Genomic DNA, 18,251 nt, shown 5'->3' on the forward strand with positions numbered 1-18,251 from the left:
TTCCAACATCCTAGGGATTCTAGAGGTACCCAGACTTTGTGGGTTCCCCAGAAGGAGGCCAAGAAATTAGCCAAAATACAATGAAAATTTCGTTTTTTTAAAAAAAATGGGAAAAAGGGGCAGCAGAAGAAGGCTTGTGGTTTTTTCCCTGAAAAGGGCATCAACAAAGGGTTTGCGGTGCTAAAATCACCAGCTTCCCAGCTTTCAGGAACAGGCAGACTTGAATCAGAAAACCCAATTTTTCAACACAATTTTGGCATTTTACTGGGACATACCCCATTTTTACGATTTTTTGTGCTTTCAGCCTCCTTCCAGTCAGTGACAGAAATGGGCATGAAACCAACGCTGGATCCCAGAAACCGCAACATTTCTGAAAAGTAGACATAATTCTGAATTCAGCAAGTGGTAATTTGTGTAGATCCTACAAGGGTTTCCTACAGAAAATAACAACTGAAAAAGAAAAATATTGAAATTGAGGTGAAAAAAACAGCAATTTTTCTCTACGTTTTACTCTGTAACTTTTTCCTGCAATGTCAGATTTTCGAAAGCAATATACCGTTACATCTGCTGGACTCTTCTGGTTGCGGGGATATATAGGGCTTGTAGGTTCATCAAGAACTCTAGGTACCCAGAGCCAATAAATGACCTGCACCCTGCAGTGGGTTTTCATTCTATGCCGGGTATACAGCAATTAATTTGCTGAAATATAAAGAGTAAAAAATAGCTATCAAGAAAACCTTTGTATTTCCAAAATGGGCACAAGATAAGGTGTTGAGAAGCAGTGGTTATTTGCACATCTCTGAATTCCGGGGTGCCCATAGTAGCATGTGAATTACTGGGCATTTCTCAAATAGACGTCTTTTTTACACACTGTCTTACATTTGGAAGGGAAAAATGTAGAGAAAGACAAGGGGCAATAACACTTGTTTTGCTATTCTATGTTCCCCCAAGTCTCCCGATAAAAATGATACCTCACTTGTGTGGGTAGGCCTAGCGCCCGCGACATGATATGCCCCAAAACACAACGTGGACACATCACAGAAAACAGAGCTGTTTTTAGCAAAGTGCATACCTGTAGATTTTGGCCTCTAGCTCAGCCGGCACCTAGGGAAACCTACCAAACCTGTGCATTTTTTAAAACTAGAGACCTAGGGGAATCCAAGATGGGGTGACTTCTGGGGCTCTGACCAGGTTCTGTTACCCAGAATCCTTTGCAAACCTCAAATTTTGGCTAAAAAAACACTTTTTCCTCACATTTCGGTGACAGAAAGTTCTGGAATCTGAGAGGAGCCACAAATTTCCTTCCACCCAGCGCTCCGCCAAGTCTCCCGATAAAAATGGTACCTCACTTGTGTGGGTAGGCCTAGCACCCGCGACAGGATATACCCCAAAACACAACGTGGACACATCACAGAAAACAGAGCTGTTTTTAGCAAAGTGCCTACCTGTAGATTTTGGCCTCTAGCTCAGCCGGCACCTAGGGAAACCTACCAAACCTGTGCATTTCTGAAAACTAGAGACCTAGGGGAATCCAAGGTGGGGTGACTTGTGTGGCTCGGACCAGGTTCTGTTACCCAGAATCCTTTGCAAACCTCAAAATTTGGCTAAAAAAACACATGTTCCTCACATTTCTGTGGCAGAAAGTTCTGGAATCTGAGAGGAGCCACAAATTTCCTTCCACCCAGCGTTCCCCCAAGACTCCCGATAAAAATGATACCTCACTTGTGTGGGTAGGCCTAGCGCCCGCGACAGGAAACGCCACAAAGCGCAACGTGGACACATCCAAACTTTTGAAAGAAAAAAGAGGTGTTTTTTGCAAAGTGCCTACCTGTAGATTTTGGCCTCTAGCTCAGTCGGCACCTAGGGAAACCTACCACACGTGTGCATTTCTGAAAACTAGAGACCTAGGGGAATCCAAGATGGGGTGACTTGTGTGGCTCGGACCAGGTTCTGTTACCCAGAATCCTTTGCAAACCTCAAAATTTGGCTAAAAAAACACATGTTCCTCACATTTCTGTGGCAGAAAGTTCTGGAATCTGAGAGGAGCCACAAATTTCCTTCCACCCAGCGTTCCCCCAAGTCTCCCGATAAAAATGATACCTCACTTGTGTGGGTAGGCCTAGCGCCCGCGACAGGAAACGCCCCAAAGCGCAACGTGGACACATCCACATTTTTTAAAGAAAACAGAGGTGTTTTTTGCAAAGTGCCTACTAGTAGATTTTGGCCTCTAGCTCAGCCGGCACCTAGGGAAACCTACCAAACCTGTGCATTTCTGAAAACTAGAGACCTAGGGGAATCCAAGATGGGGTGACTTGTGTGGCTCGGACCAGGTTCTGTTACCCAGAATCCTTTGCAAACCTCAAATTTTGGCTAAAAAAACACATGTTCCTCACATTTCTGTGGCAGAAAGTTCTGGAATCTGAGAGGAGCCACAAATTTCCTTCCACCCAGCGTTCCCCCAAGTCTCCAGATAAAAATTATACCTCACTTGTGTGGGTAGGCCTAGCGCCCGCGACAGGAAACGCCCCAAAGCGCAATGTGGACACATCCAAATTTTTGAAAGAAAACAGAGGTGTTTTTTGCAAAGTGCCTACCTGTAGATTTTGGCCTCTAGCTCAGCCGGCACCTAGGGAAACCTACCAAACCTGTGCATTTCTGAAAACTAGAGACTTGGGGGAATCCAAGATGGGGTGACTTGTGTGGCTCGGACCAGGTTCTGTTACCCAGAATCCTTTGCAAACCTCAAAATTTGGCTAAAAAAACACATGTTCCTCACATTTCTGTGGCAGAAAGTTCTGGAATCTGAGAGGAGCCACAAATTATCTTCCACCCAGCGTTCCCCTAAGTCTCCCGATAAAAATGATACCTCACTTGTGTGGGTAGGCCTAGCGCTTGCGACAGGAAATGGCCCAAAACACAACGTGGACACATCAAATTTTTTCATAGAAAACAGTGCCTACCTGTGGATTTTGGCCTCTAGCTCAGCCGGCACCTGGGGAAACCTAGCAAACCAGCGCATTTTTTAAAACTAGAAACCCAGGGGAATCCAAGATGGGGTGATTTGCGGGGCTCTGACCAGGTTATGTTACCCAGAATCCTTTGCAAACATCAAAATTTGGCCCAAAAACACTTTTTCCTCTCATTTCGGTGACAGAAAGTTCTGGAATCTGAGAGGAGCCACAAATTTCCTTCCACCCAGCGTTCCCCTAAGTCTCTCGATAAAAATGGTACCTCACTTGTGTGGGTAGGCCTAGCGCCCACGAAAGGAAATTGCCCAAAACACAACGTGGACACAACACATTTTTTCACAGAAAACAGAGGTGTTTTTTGCAAAGTGCCTACCTGTGGATTTTGGCCTCTAGCTCAGCCGGCCCGGGGGGGGGGGAAGAAATGCCCTAAAATAAATTTGACCCCCCACTCCCCCCAAATCCCCCCTGCCCGGGAGCGACCCTTGCTCCCCCTATGTGACATTGGCACCAAAAAACTAATCCCCGGTGCCTAGTGGTTTCTGCCCCCTTGGGGGCAGATTAACCTAAAATCGACCAATCTGCCCCCAACGGGGGCAGAAATGGTCTAAATACAATTTGCCCCCCAGGGGAGCGACCTTTGCCTGGTGGGTCGCTCCCCATCTCTAAAAAAAAAAAAAAAAAAAACTATTTGCCCTGGCGCCTAGAGGTTTCTGCCCCTCCTGGGGGCTGATCGGCCTAATACCAATAGGCCGATCTGCCCCCAGGGGGGGCAGAAATGGCTTAAAATAAATTTGCCCCCCCCCCCCCGGGGAGCGACCCTTGCCTACAAGGTCGCTCCCCTTGCGTGACGGCGCAAAAAAAAGATCCCTGGTGCCTAGTGGTTTCTGCCCCCCTTGGGGGCAGATTGACCTAAAATCGGCCGATCTGCCCCCAAAGTGGGCAGAAATGGCCCAAATACAATTTGCCCCTCCAGGGGAGCGACCCTTGTCGAAGGGGTCGCTCCCCATCTGTAAAACAAAAAAAACAAAAAAAACAAAAAAAATCCCTGGTGCCTAGCGGTTTCTGCCCCCCTTGGGGGCAGATCAGCCTAATCAAAATAGGCTGATCTACCACCCACTGGGGCAGAAATGGCCTAAAATAATTCCCCCCCCCCAGGGAGCGACCCTTGCCCAAGGGGTCGCTCCCCTTGCGTGAAATTCACGCAAAAAAAAAAACTCCCTGGTGTCTAATGGTTTCTGCCCAAGGGGGGCAGAAATGGCCTAAATATAATTTGCCCCCTAGAGGAGAGACCCTTGCCTACGGGGTAGCTCCCCACCTAAAAAAAAAAAGGAAACATTACAAAAAGAAAAAAGAAAATAAAATAATCCCTGGTGCCTAGAGAAAAGGCCTTCCCAAAAAAATGCCCCCCCTGGGAGCGACCCTTGCCCAAGAGGTCGCTCCCTTTTGACAATTTCAGTAAAAAAAAAAAAAAATCCCTGGTGTCTAGTGGGGTTTCAAAAGCCGGATTGCAAGCAATCCGGCTTTTGAAACCCTGTGAGAGACTTCAAAGGGAAGGAAATACATTTCCTTCCCTTTGAAGCCCCTCCGGGCCTCCCCCATGGGATTGAAAGATAAATTCTTTGCATTTCTCCTTCAATCGCGCTGGAAGCTCTGGGGAGACCCTGTGACTAATCAGCGCGCGCTCGCGCGCTGACGTCACAGGGGGGGGGTTGGGGCGGTCGGGGTGGAAGGGGAAGGGCTTCCCCTTCCACCCCTGACTTGGGCTGTGTGCCGAGGACGTAGTGGTTACGTCCTCGGCACAGCAGCACTGTGCCGAAGGACGTAACCACTACGCCCTCGGCACAGAAGGGGTTAAATAATATACTGACACTCCTATGGAGTTGTTAATATTACAAGTTCCCTAAAGGGAGATTATACCTTATGAATACAAGATCTCACCTTTTGCAGAGGGAGCAACTCTGCCCCCTCCCAAATGAAGGTGAAATAGCCCACAAGCTAAGGAATCCCAACTGTGTTGTATACATGTTCATTGGGCATACAGAACAGTATTCTACTTAGAGTAAGGTACATACTATGGAGGTATCAACTCTTGACCACCCGCTCTTCTTCAGGGTTAAGTAAGTAACACTAGCTTTATATCAGGTTCAAAAAGAGACAGACAGCTAAGAAGCTGTCATTGACAAGTCTGAAGTAGAGAACTACCACTTTCACCCCACGTAATAAAGAAATATCAGCCTTGAAACATCATGCATAAAACCTCCTGCAGAGTTCTAAAATAATATCCCATTACTTAATATCTAACAGTCTATAGAAAAAATAACAGCTGCTGAAAGCAGGAACATCCACTGGGTACCATCATTAGGTGGAACAGACATAGAACAGAAAAACTCTCACAATACTGCCAAAGCATGGCTGATCTACTAGTACAGGAGGTATTAACTAGACTGAAGGATAGTGTTCCACCACTATTGTCATGAAAACACCTTAAAGCAGAGTCAGCCTGTGCACCAAATAGACGGACACCATCAAAAGGCTTATCGGTTAATGTGGCTTGAACTGCCTCCAAAAATCCAGAGGTGCATAACCACGCACGGCAACGCAGTGCCACAGAAGAGGCCATGGCTCAACCCACAGTCAGTAGTATCCATACCGCAGCAAATGATTGCCTGCTGGCCATCTTGAAACATAGCAGCAAAAGAGTCCGTCATATCATCTGGAAGCATAGGCAAAATGCGTTCCAATGAGTCCCATAACTAATGTGAAAACCGAACCAGAATGCAAGACGTATTCACTGAGCATAAGGCAGAACTCATGGAAGAAAAAGTATGCCTTCCACAAACATCCAGACTTCTGGAATCTCTATCAGCTGGGGCATGTGGTAGAGCCTTAGTATCATGGGAGGCTAAAGCAGCCTGTACCACCAAACTATAGTGAGTGGGATGTCTAATTAAATAAGCTGAATCACACAGGGCTGGTCAATGCCTATGAGATATAGCCCGATCAACATGGGCCCCTGTATCAGGCTGAGCCCAAGGCCCCACCTAAACATCATGTAGGGCTTCACTGTAACGATGTCCTTGATGGAGAACATCAACATGAGGATCAGAGGACAATTTTACTGAAGGAAGTGTCAAATCCATAAACATAGCAACTTTTCCCAGCATGTCAGCTAGAGAGAAACTCACCTCCGTAGCAAGGACAGGGGGTGAAAGTTGGCGTGAGGGTTTGAAGAATCCAAACCACTAGCCGTAGCTAGGTCAGCTATCCAGCCGTCCTCTATAAGAGGCTGCTCCACCTATGAAATGTGTGGTACATACACAGCCTCTTCACCATGGTCCTCAGAAGTACAAACATGAGGGGACTCCCCAGAATATAGAGAGTGGTCAGGGATAACTGACATGACTGGTGCCATCGCCATACCTGACGTCGAGAGGATCCAATAAGGAAAATCCTCAACTTTGATGCCAACTTTAGACAGGGAAAGGGATGGGGGGTCGATAGGCCGCTGTGGTCAGCTGACTGGATACCAGTGCTGAAGGTGTGAACACCAAAGGGCTGTGCACCGGAGCTGTAACAGCTTTGTCAACTGAAGCCAGAGTCCTAACTGAAGCCGAAGACAAGCCCGTTGGTGTGGACACATTCAAGACGTCTTGCACCTCCTTGGGGCCCACATGCCCTCCAGGGGAAGGTGAATTCTCAAAAACAGTGTGAAGGGAATTGTAGAATTAACACATCTTGGTGATAGTGGCCCCAGCGTCAGGAAAGGGAGGGAAACATGGTACAGACTCAGGCCTCGCCTCCTCAGCCGAGGAATGATGAGAGGCCGAATGCAGGAAACTCAGTAACTTTATGACTTCGACCACTTACGTCAGGACTTACAGCATAATGTCAATGGAGAAGGACATCTACGAGAACCACTCCTTGACAGGCCCTGTGACCAGACTTCGGTGTTAGAAGGAGACTGTGACTGACATGAAAACTGGGACAGCTCCGACATCCATGCCGCTAGAAGCTTCATATGGAGCTCCCTCAGAGCCTTCGACCAGAGACGTTGGCAGGAGCGCAGTCTTTGGCTTTGTGGTGCTCTACCAGGTACCACATACAAACAGAGGGGGGGGTGTAGCCTCCATTTGTCATCCAGGGGACACTCAGGATTTAAAGCCTGAAGGCATAGACAGTAAAAGCACATTGTTCCTTCGAAGTAGGTCTAAAACGGCCTAACCTAAAGTTACCAGATGCACGTTGCAAGCGTGGAAAAGTAGGAACTGATATTGGCACATTGGCACATAGGCGAAGGGGTTATATGGACTCAGCTGATGTCACATCCAGTTGACGACGTCGACACGGAGTCTCCCAACACCCTCTAACGACCCGTAGACATACTAGGGGAAAAAAGTTTCTGGTTCCAGGCTCGCCCCTGGGAGGGATCCTAAAGTAAGGACTCTGCAGCTAGATGTCTCTATCAAATACCATATTTGCCTTTACAATATACAGTTCCAAATAAAATTAAGATGTGGTACCTTATCAAGACTACAGCATGTTTCGGCATAGCAAAAAATTGTTTTAGAGATAATAATTGTAGGAAATTGGCCCCTTGTTTGCAATACCCCCACCCCCTGTTTTTTGCAGGCTATCTGATGCTAACTTGACAGAGTATGTGCTGGGATCCTGCTAACAGGCCCCAGCACCAGTGTTCCTTCCCTAAACTGTACCATTGTGTCCACAATTGGCACACCCTTGGCACATAGCTAGGTTCCCTGTAAAAGGTACCAGTGGTACCAAGGGCTCTGTGGCCAGGGAGGGTCCCTAAGAGCTGTAGCATGTACTGTGCCACCCAAAGGGACCGCTCACCAAACACATGCACAATGCAATTTTAGATTGTGTATGCTGGTGGGGAGAAAAAGGTGAACTTGACATGGCACTCCCCTCAGGGTGCCACAAACCACTGCCTGTGACATAGGTAAGTCACCCCTCTAGTAGGCATTACAGCCCTAAGGCAGGGTGCACTATACCACAGGTGAGGGCATAGTTGCATGAGCAATATGCCCCTACTGTCACTAAGTCCATTCGTGTACATTGTAAGTGCAGTGTGGCCATATTGAGTACATGGGATAGGAGTTTGTCATTACGAACTCTACAGCTCCATGATGGCTTCACTGAAGACTGGGAAGTTTGGTATCAAACGTCTCAGCACAATAAACCCACACTAATACCAGTGATGGGTTTATTGTAAAATACACCCAGAGGGCATCTTAGAGATACCCCCTGTATTTTACCCAACCCTTTAGTGCAGGACTGACCAGTCCGTGCCAGCTGGTCACTAACAGACACGTTTCTGACCTCATGGGTTGAGAGCCTTTGTGCTCTCTGGAGTTAGAAACAAAGCCTACTCTGGGTGGAGGTGCTTGACATATCCCCCCTGCAGGAGCTGTAACACTTGGCGGTGAGCCTCAAAGACTCAGGCCTCTTGTTACAGTGCCCCAGGGCACTCTAGCTAGTGGAGATGCCCGCCCCTAGACCAAGCCCCACTTTTTGCGGCCAGACCGGTGGTAGTCCAGAGCTGAAGTGACCCTCTCCTTGCAGAATCCCCCATCTTAATTTGAAGGATAGGGACCAATAGGGTTAGGAATGTGCACCCCTCCCCAAAGGGAGAGGGCACAGGAAGGGTGAAGCCAACCTCAGGAACAGAAGCCATTGGCTACTGCCCTCAGACCCCTCTAACACCCCTAAATCTAGCATTTAGGGGCTCCCATGAACCTTACCCCCAGAATACTGGCGACCTCATGAAGAAAAAACAAGAAGAAAATAAAAGGACTGGTAAGCTGACCCCATCAGTGAAGACTCCAGATGACAAATGACTAGGCCCCAGCCCACCCGGCCTGTCTGCAGCTTCAAAGTCCCCTGCTCCAAGAAGGTGACGCATCCTGCGGGACCAGCAACCTCTCCAAACCCTGAGAGGACTGCCTACCCAGCTGAGGACCAAAAACTACCAAGGAAAGCGGCCCTGTCCAGAAGAAATCGCCAAAAGGACTCCAGAACTGCCCTGGATCCGCAAATCCTGTTCACTCTGCACCCGACAGCCTCGGCCCGAGTACAGGTGGCCCACCGGTCCAGAGAAGGTCCCCAGGTGATTCCGACCTCGAGTCCACCCTATGTTGATACTTCCTGGCCAACATAATGTCACCTGCAACCTGAATCCAGAGGCTCCCCCGACCACGACTGGATCCGACGAAGATACCCAAAGCCCAAGGAGACCCCTGCACCTGCAGTCCCCTGGCCTTGGGGAGTCTGACTGACAGTCCATCAACGTCCAGCGGGTGCCTCTCCTGCCTGTTCAGCCTTTGTTTTCCCAGAACTGACCCCCGGACCCAGCCTTCAGCATATTTTGTGACCCCTGGGGTCCACCCATTGAAAAGCATTGGGCGCCCAGCTCTGTGTTTGCACCCTGCACCCGGCCGCACCGTTGCGGGTGTGTGTTTGGTGTGATCCTATGGCCCACCTGGTGCTGATCTAAACCCCCCAAGCCTGTGTCCTGGAACCACAGGTACTTACCTGCAATCTGTTTTCTACCAAGCACCCCCAGATTCCATTGCAAACCCAATGCCAACTTTGACCTCTGCAACCAGCTGGCCCCGTCTTGCTGGTGGTGCACTTTTGGGGTCAGCCTATACTTTGACATGTGGACATCCTAAAACCTGAAGACTTGAATTGTAAGTCATGTACTTACCTATTTTCTGTGCTAACACTTCCCCCCTAGGATTCTATGGACTCCTATGGAAAATTGCACTGTGTCAACTTTTGAAACAGATAATTGCTACTTACTTATAAACTGCTTTATTTGCTAAAACCAAACAAAGTACATTTGATACATATGCCTGATACCTACTTACAACTGTAATTACCTGCAACAAAGTTCTTCTGATTCTAGTAATAAAGTCACAAAATATATTTTTGCTAAATAAAAACAATTGGCCTGGAGTTAGTTATTGAGTGCCTCATTTCTTGATTGCGTGTGTACAACAAATGCTTTGCACTGCCCTCTTATAAGCCTAATTGCTCAACCACACTACCACAAAAGAGAGCATTAGTATTATCTATATCTACTTTAGTCTCTGTTAAGCCTCTGGGGAACCCTTGGACACTGTGCACACTATACCTAATTTTGGTACAGTGTATACAGACCCATCTTCCTAAATTAATTACCCTATTATCAGTCATGTATATGTTGCTAAAAAAATGTGTGTGTTGTCTTCCTTTAGGTACTTTCGAATGTGAAGTTGCTTGTTTCTTGGACAGGTGAGAGCAATAGGCCTCACTCTTATGCATGAACTATGAGTGTAGACAGGCAGGGACATTTTGGCAGCCCTGACAAAGGCCCCAGACCAGATGGGCTCTTAGCAAGGACCGAAACATGTTAGCTTAATTAAAGGTTGCTAGGAACACTAAGGAACTATTGTTAACAGTTTTTTCTGGATACCTGCTTCTAACAAGTTGGTACTTTATCTAAGAACTCCCAAAGATTTGGTTGACTCCCTCCTGTTGGTATTATCCTACCAGGGTGTGGATCGGAGCCGACAATGAAGCATGCCAATATCAGTGAGTGAGGAGTCTACTCCAATCCTTTGGGATGACTAAATGGTGACTGCAATGGTTGTTCCCGGTTCTTGCACGCCCTCTGTTTTCAGGCCTAGCCGCTGTAGCGTGTGTAATAGATATAGATATAGATGACCCCTCCCCCCGCAGACCACAAGGGATGCCTAGGAGGTGCCAATCGGAAACACATTGGGGGTCATTTCAACCCTGGCGGTACAGGACCGTCAGGACTGAAATGACGGAAGCACCGCCAACAGGCTGGCGGTGCTTCCCTGGACATTACGACAGCGGCGGCAGCACCGCGGTTGCACCGCCGGGGCCTGCGGTTTTCCGCCACAATGGCCCCGGCGGTAGTAATCCTCCAGGGGGGATTACGAGTCCCCCTACCGCCAGCCTTTTCCTGGCGGTTTAAACCGCCAGGAAAAGGCTGGCGGTACGGGGAGTCACGGGGCCCCCTGACAGGGTCCCATGCGGCTTTTCACTGTCTGCTATGCAGACAGTGAAAAGAGCGACGGGTGTAACTGCACCCGTCACACGGCCGCAACACCGCCGGCTCCATTTGGAGCCGGCTCCTATGTTGCGGCCAAGATCCCAGCTGGGCCGGCGGACGGAAACCAGGTTTCCGCCCACCGGCCCAGCGGGGATCTCCTAATGACCGCGACCGCCGCGGAAACCAGGTTTCCGCCCAGCGGGGATCTCCTAATGACCGCGGCCGCACGGCGGTCAGATCTTGGCTGCGGCTGTAGCCGCCCGCCAAGGTCATAATGAGGGCCTTTGTGCCTTATCTTATGGAATTGTTGTTGTGAGGGGGTGGGAGGATGGAAGGGGTACAGGGTATTTTCATTGTTGTACCAGTTAAGTAATTTTCAAGGCACTACACCACCTCTGTGGTTGTTCTGTTTCAACTGTCATGCAATGATAATCTTAATATTAAAAAGATTTGAACCATAAAGAATACAGAGGGCTTGGCAGATGACAGGCTCAAGCGGTGCCAGGCTGGACCACTGCATAAGAATGCCTTTAAATCCTTCAGTGATTGAGAATGCCTGAAGCTGGTCAACATTGTTTAATGGAAGGAAATGTAGAAAGTGAGAGTTACATTTTTTAGGTCTGATTATGAAGCATATAATGAAAAACAATATAGGTTGCTACCTTCCTATGTACTCTTCTTTTATTTCATCTGTCTCCATGACTTCCACCACCCAACTGTTCCTTTGTCATCCAAAGTGGTTGGTTAAATATATTTCTGATTTCATTAAGGTTGGTTTTGTCTTGAAAGAAACTCCTGTGGCTGTTCTGAAGTTGACTTTTAAGAAGACCACGTTGGTGCAACACAAGATAAGCACAAACTGTAAACATCTAAGTTCATACTCTGCCTTAAACAAATATTTGAAAAATTATGTAGACTTACCTGAAACTCGTAGCCTAAGAGGTCGATAGGAATTGTGTACTTCCTGGCATAGTTTTGCATCGCACCAGTTAAAAATGCTTGAGTAAAGTAAAACCCAGAAACCCAGAAAACATGAGGTTTTCCATGTTCAAACCAGTCCTAGAAGAAAAAGAAACCCATTAACAGAGCGATTTTAATTTTATTAAACTGTGTCACTTATAGTTTTCTCATTGCACAATAGTATTGCTGACAAAGTTGGCAGAAAATCACGCACTGATACCATGAAAAGCATGTCAGTGAAGAAGTTCATGTTTTTCACCAAACTCTGGGCCTCATTACAAGGTTGTCGCGCCAACAGTCTGCCCGCCATTCCTGTGGAGAGGAGGCCGCCACAGAGCTGGCGGTCTCTCCCCAGGCCGATTACAAGGTTTACACTGGGCTGATCAGCGGAAACCTCAGAAACCATGGAAACCATGCAGCGACGTTGGACTCAGCTCCTCTTGGTGCTGAGGCCAATGCCATCGCATAGAGGGTGCCTCCAGCACCCTAGGAATATACACTGTCTGCCATGGCAGACAGTGTGCATTCCGAAGGTGCTGGGTGGGGGGGGCCCCTGCAGTGGCCATGACATGGTCGAGGGCAGTGCAGTGGCCCCACTGTGTCCCCCAGCATTGGCTTTCCGCCAGCATCTTTCTGCCATAGTTGCCCCCACTGTTTGCCTGGTGTCAGTGTGTTTAGACTGTAGTGCACTGGGATCCTGCTAACCAGGACCCCAGTGTCAGTGTTCTCATCCCTAAAGTACAAGTTGCTTACCTTCGGTAACACTATGGCCCTCATTACAACCCTGGCGGTCAAACACCGCTAGGGCTGTTTTGAAGGTTGCACCGCCAACAGGCTGGCGCTGCAAACTCGGGTATTACGACCGCGGCGGAAGCGCAGCGGTCGCACTGCCAGGACCGGCGGTTTTCCACCACAGTGGTCCCGGCGGATTTAATCGTGCAAATGATTGAGCTGAATGAGCATGCAAACCCTCAGGGGGTTGCTTTTTCACCAAAGCGTGGCACATCTTGATGCAGAGGACTACCTATCACGAGATGGTCCTCTTCTGCACCGCCTTCCCTTTCTCCGCACCCACATATCCCTCCCACAAAGAGTTGATCGTCCACCTGGAATTCTTTGGTACGATCTAGTTCAAACACCAACGCTCTTTTTGGGTCCAGACGGTGGAGTCTCTCCTCATGAGAGGCATGTGAGGGTGCATAAAAACTTGGCAAGGTTATATATTGGTCTATGTGAAAGGGCGTTATCACTTCGGGAATAAAGGAAGCCCTGGTGCAAAGCATCACTTTGTCAGGATCCACTGCTAGCAATGGTGGTTTCGAAGAAAGAGCCTGAAACTCACTTACTCTACGAGCAGAGGTGATGGCAATCAAGAAAGCTGTAGAGGACAGTTGTGGAGTGGCTCAAAAGGGGCACCCATGAGCTATGTGAGGACCAAATTCAAATCCCCTTGGGGCATGATGAACAGGACGGGAAAAAACCTTTGAGTGAGGCCTTCAAGAAACCTCCCAACAATGGTAGATTTGAAAAGAGAAGGTTGGTCTGGTAGCCTTAAGAAGGCAGAGATGGCAGTCAAATATCCCTTAAGGGTGCCCAGAGCAGAGCCCTGATGGGCAAGAGAGAGAATAAAGAGGAGAACCTCTGAGATAGGTGCAGAGAGGAGATCAACAGATTTGTTGATACACTGTGCCACCATTTTCTTCCAATGATAGACGAATACCGTTTTGGTGGAGGGACGCCTGGCTGCCAAGATGACATTACAGACTTCGGGTGGAAGGTCAAAAGCCGTCAACTGTCGCCGCTCAATCTCTATGCAAGGAGGCGGGGACTGGACAGGTTCGGGTGTGTAACCGTCCCCTGCTACTGCGACAGAAGATCCCCCCCAAAGGGGCAATCTGATCAGAGGATCGATGGCCATGCTCAAAAGCTTGGGATACCAGTCTCTTCATGCCCAGTCTGTCACCACCAAGATTACGTGGGCCCGGTCTTGCTTTATCTTCTTCGGCGGAAAGGCATACAGGAGGCCTGAGTTCCACTGATGACTAAAAGCCTCACCGTGCGGGTGCCGCCTTGGAAACTCCAAGGCGCAAAACAGCTGACATTGTGCGTTCTCTGTGTGGGCGAACAGATCTAACCAAGGCTCTTCCTGCTGCAGAAAGAGACCTTCCGCCACCTCTGGATGGAGATGCCAGTCGTGATTGACTATGCATTGACGGCTGAGTTTGTCTGCTCTGACGTTCAGAGAGCCCGCCAGATGTTGAACCACCAGGGAAATGCATTGGCGTTCCAGCCATGTCCAGATGCGAAGAGCCTCCTGACAAAGGGTCCACGACCCCACTCCGCCCTGGTTGTTGCAATACCATGTGTTGTAGGTGAACACCTGCACCACCTTCCCTGTGAGAGAGGGAAGTAATGCTTTCATTGCAAGTCTGATCGCCTGGAGCTCCAAAAGGTTGATGTGGAGCCCAGACTCCGCCAGAGACCAGAGGCCTCTGATCTCCACCTCTCCAATGTGGCCGCCCCATCCCGGGAGTGATGCATCTGTCACTACTGTGAGATCTGGTTGGGGAAGGGAGAGGGAGCTGCCATTGACCCAATCTGGATTCAAAAACCACCACTGCAGGTATTTCACAGTTCCCTCTGAGATCTGAACCATGTCGGAGAGATTCCCCTGATGCTGCGCCCACTGGAACTTCAGGTCCCACAGAGCCCACATATGCCATCTGGCATGTTGGACTAGCAGGATGAAGGAGGCCATGAGGCCCAGCAGCCTCAGAGTCATTCTTACCGAAATCCAGGATAGAGACTGAAACATTGGTATTATAGCACGAATATCCTGAACTCTCTTTTCGGGAGGATAAGCCCCAAACTGCACAGTGTCCAGAACAGCTCTCATGAAAGGGAGCATCTGAGAGGGAGTTAGGTGTGACTTTGGCACGTTGATAGTGAACCCCAGCGAATGCAGGAGGTTCGCCTTGGTCTGGAGGTGGGACACGACTGTCAGGGGCGTGTCCGCCTTCAACAGCCAGTCGTCGAGGTAGGGGAAGACTGGAACCCCTAACCTTCACAGATGAGCTGCAACCACTACCATCACTTTCCTGAACACCCGAGGGGCACTGGTAAGGCCAAAGAAGTGCATGGTGAGCTGAAAGTGCTTGTGAGCTACCACAAATCATAGGTAACGTCTGTGAGTCAGCAGAAAGGGAATATGGAAATAGGCGCCCTGCAAATCCAACGCAACCATCCAGGGTCCAGGGCAGAAAGGACCTGAGCCAGGGTTAACGTCATGAACTTTTTCTTCTTGAGGAAGAGACTGAGGGATAGGTTTAGGGCGAAGGCCCTTGTCCTTTTTGGGCACCCTCCCTATGGCTCCCTTGGCCAAGAAAGCTTTGACTTCCTCGCAGAGAAGTGCCAAATGGTCCTCCGATACATGATCGAATGATGGTGGTATGGTTGGAGGAGAAGTCTCGAAGGGGAGGGAGTAGCCCCTTTGGACGATCTGTAAAACTCACCTGTCCATGGAAATGGATTCCCAGTGGGGCAGGTGATGGTGAATCCTGCCGCCAACTGGTCCCGGATGTCCCAACAGACTAGGAAGGTTTTGAGGCAGAGGAGGGGATGGGGGTGGAATGGGTGGCCTGCTGACTCCCTGATCCACGAGCTCAGTGGATCCCGTGTCCGCGCAGGGGCTGTACAGCATCCGTGGGTCGGTGGCCCGGTAGAAATGGACGCGGTTAGGTGCCACTTCTGTAGCCACGAAAGGAACGAGAAGTGGACTGAGGGGGGCGAGGAGCGGCTGTGAGGCCAAGGGACCATGCCATAGCCCGGGAATCCTTGTCTCCGAAGAGACGAGTGCCATCAAAGGGCATGTCCATCAAAGATTGCTGGACATCCCCTGAAAAGCCAGAGGTCCTCAACCAGGCGTGGCATCTCAGTGCCACTGTTGATGCAAAAGATCTGCCTAGTGAATCGGTTGTATCCAGTCCACAACGTATCATGAACTTGGCTGCATCTCTCCCATCTGTCATGGCTTGGGAGAGAACATTCCGGGCCTCTTCCGGAACTTGAGGCAACACTTGTGTGACCGTATCCCAAAGAGTATGGGAATAGCGGTCCAAAAGGCATGTAGTGTTCACGGACCGCATCGCTAGACTGGCAGAAGAAAACATCTTCTTCTCTAAATTGCCCAGTCTTTTTGATTCCCTGTCTGGGGGAGCGGTAGGGAATGCACCAGAGGATGAAGAAGCCTGGATGACAAAGCTCTCAATCGTAGGGTGTTGGGTAAGGAAATATGGGTCATTCAGCGCAGGCCGATGGTGGCGGGTAATCCTCCTATTCACAGGAGCCATTGTGCTGGGTTTGGACCAGGTCCCCAGAAGACCGTCCGAAGGGCTTTGTTGAAGGGAAGAAGGGGTTCTGAGCTGGAGGCACCAGGTTGAAGCACTTCGGTCAGGAGGTTAGGCCTGACCTCCACAGAAGGAAGCTCGAGGTTCAAAACCTCAGCAGCCCTTCTCACCATCATAGAATAAGACGCTCCCTCCTCCATAGTCACGGTACGGGGAGAAAACATGCCAGTGTCAGGGGAGGTTTCCAACCCACTGGCATCACACAAATTCTGTACCCAGTCCATTTCAGGCTGAAGCTGGTCTTCTAAAGGGTCCAGCAACTCCACTACACTATCCCATTATCCATACCTATAGTAATAGGGTTCAGGATCAACCCTGGGCATAGCAGAGCCCATGGAAAACAGAATCGGCATCGAGCGACGTCGTTCTGGCTCTGGGCCGTGGGGAATAAGTATAGGGTCGATGTAGATTGTGCGCCCATATGGTGCTGGGAGTGTCGACATCTGACCTGACGCCTGGGAAGGTCGCGTTGGCACGACCGGCTTTGGGACGAATCCAGAAGTGGATCCTGATGTGCCCTCCTGAGTCGGGACCGAAGTCGCTGACTTTGAACCCGAGGAGGCCCTCACCGACTCCCCTGGGCCCAAAGGCACCGCTGGTGGGTCGGGCTGTTCAAATATGAGCCGCATGGCCTCATAGAACTCCTTAAGTTGGGCAGGGGTAGCATCAGCTCCCAGAAAATCGGGGAGGCACGGAGTGGACCCAGATTGAGGCTCCGAGGACGGAGGCCTAGAGCGTTGACGCTCTTCCCGCATTGCGTCGTGCGAGCGACAGGGCAAAGTCAAAGAGCGTTTTGCCTTCTTTGACTTCTTCTTACCTGAATGCCCAGATGACTTGGACAAAGAAGAATGGTGGTGACTCCGTGACCGGTCTCCTGACCTTCCTCTTGAACGGGACCGGGAACGAAGTGGAGTCGAGTGTCGGGCCGCCATGAGCTTCAGGGACTGCTCCCTTAAAGCTTTTGGGTTCATGGCCCGACACTCGAAGCACGACTCCGGGTTGTGGTCTCGCTCCAAACACGAGAGTCACACAAGGTGCGGATCCGTCACCGACATCATGCGGTGACAGGAGTCGCAGGGCTTATGGGACATCCCTCGACACATCAAAACTCAGCAAAATCGAATTCAACAAAATGCCACAGTTAGCCAAAAAATGACTAGGGTTGCTCTTCTTCGGATCTGCGCATAGGCTGGCATAGAAAGAAAAGAACTGACATCAGAGCACCGTGGTGGCACCTATATACGACCGCAACATCATCACGGCGACCACGACGCCTGCGAAGTCGACCAACCCCACCTAACGGCACGCAGGGGTACAATTCTAAGAAAAAAATCTCCATATCCAGTCTACGCCTGGGGAGATTCTAAGGTAAGGAATCTGCAACTAGAAGTCTCTATCAGATTTTAGTTGTATGGCAACTTTTACAACCAACAATTGGCATACTGGTGCATCCGTGTAAGTCCTTAGCATATGGTACTTAGGTATTTAGGGCATTGGTACACCAGGGGTCCCCCATGGGCAGCAGCATGTATTGTGCCACCAATGGGGGCCCACGCAAACTGTGACTACAGGTCTGCCACTGCAGCCTGTGTGAAATGGTGCATGCACCTTTCACTGCAGATATAAGGTTTGCTTTATATCATGGTCACTGCACTCTGACCCTGTAAGTCACCCCTAAGGTAGGCCCTTCAGCCCAAGGGCAGGGTGCACGGTTCTAAGTATGAGGGCACCCCTGCATGAGCAGCGGTGCTCCTACAAACCCCAGACTCTATTTCCTGGACTTTGAGATTGCAGGGAAGCCATCTTAAGGTATGTAGTGGACACCGGTCAACA

At 49.6% G+C, this 18,251-nt stretch overlaps 1 protein-coding gene across 1 annotated transcript in view; it reads right to left on the reverse strand.

The window, feature by feature from the left end:
- Nucleotides 1-18,251, reverse strand: part of DNAH12 (dynein axonemal heavy chain 12) — a 937,015-nt gene that overhangs the window by 47,055 nt on the left and 871,709 nt on the right. The window contains exon 72 of the mRNA XM_069206470.1: nucleotides 11,974-12,111. Coding sequence (XP_069062571.1) covers nucleotides 11,974-12,111 — 138 coding nt within the window. The remainder of the gene's footprint in view (nucleotides 1-11,973; nucleotides 12,112-18,251) is intronic.

This window comes from Pleurodeles waltl, chromosome 9, assembly GCF_031143425.1.
Source record: "Pleurodeles waltl isolate 20211129_DDA chromosome 9, aPleWal1.hap1.20221129, whole genome shotgun sequence".
In the NCBI taxonomy this organism is placed as follows: Eukaryota; Metazoa; Chordata; class Amphibia; order Caudata; family Salamandridae; genus Pleurodeles; species Pleurodeles waltl.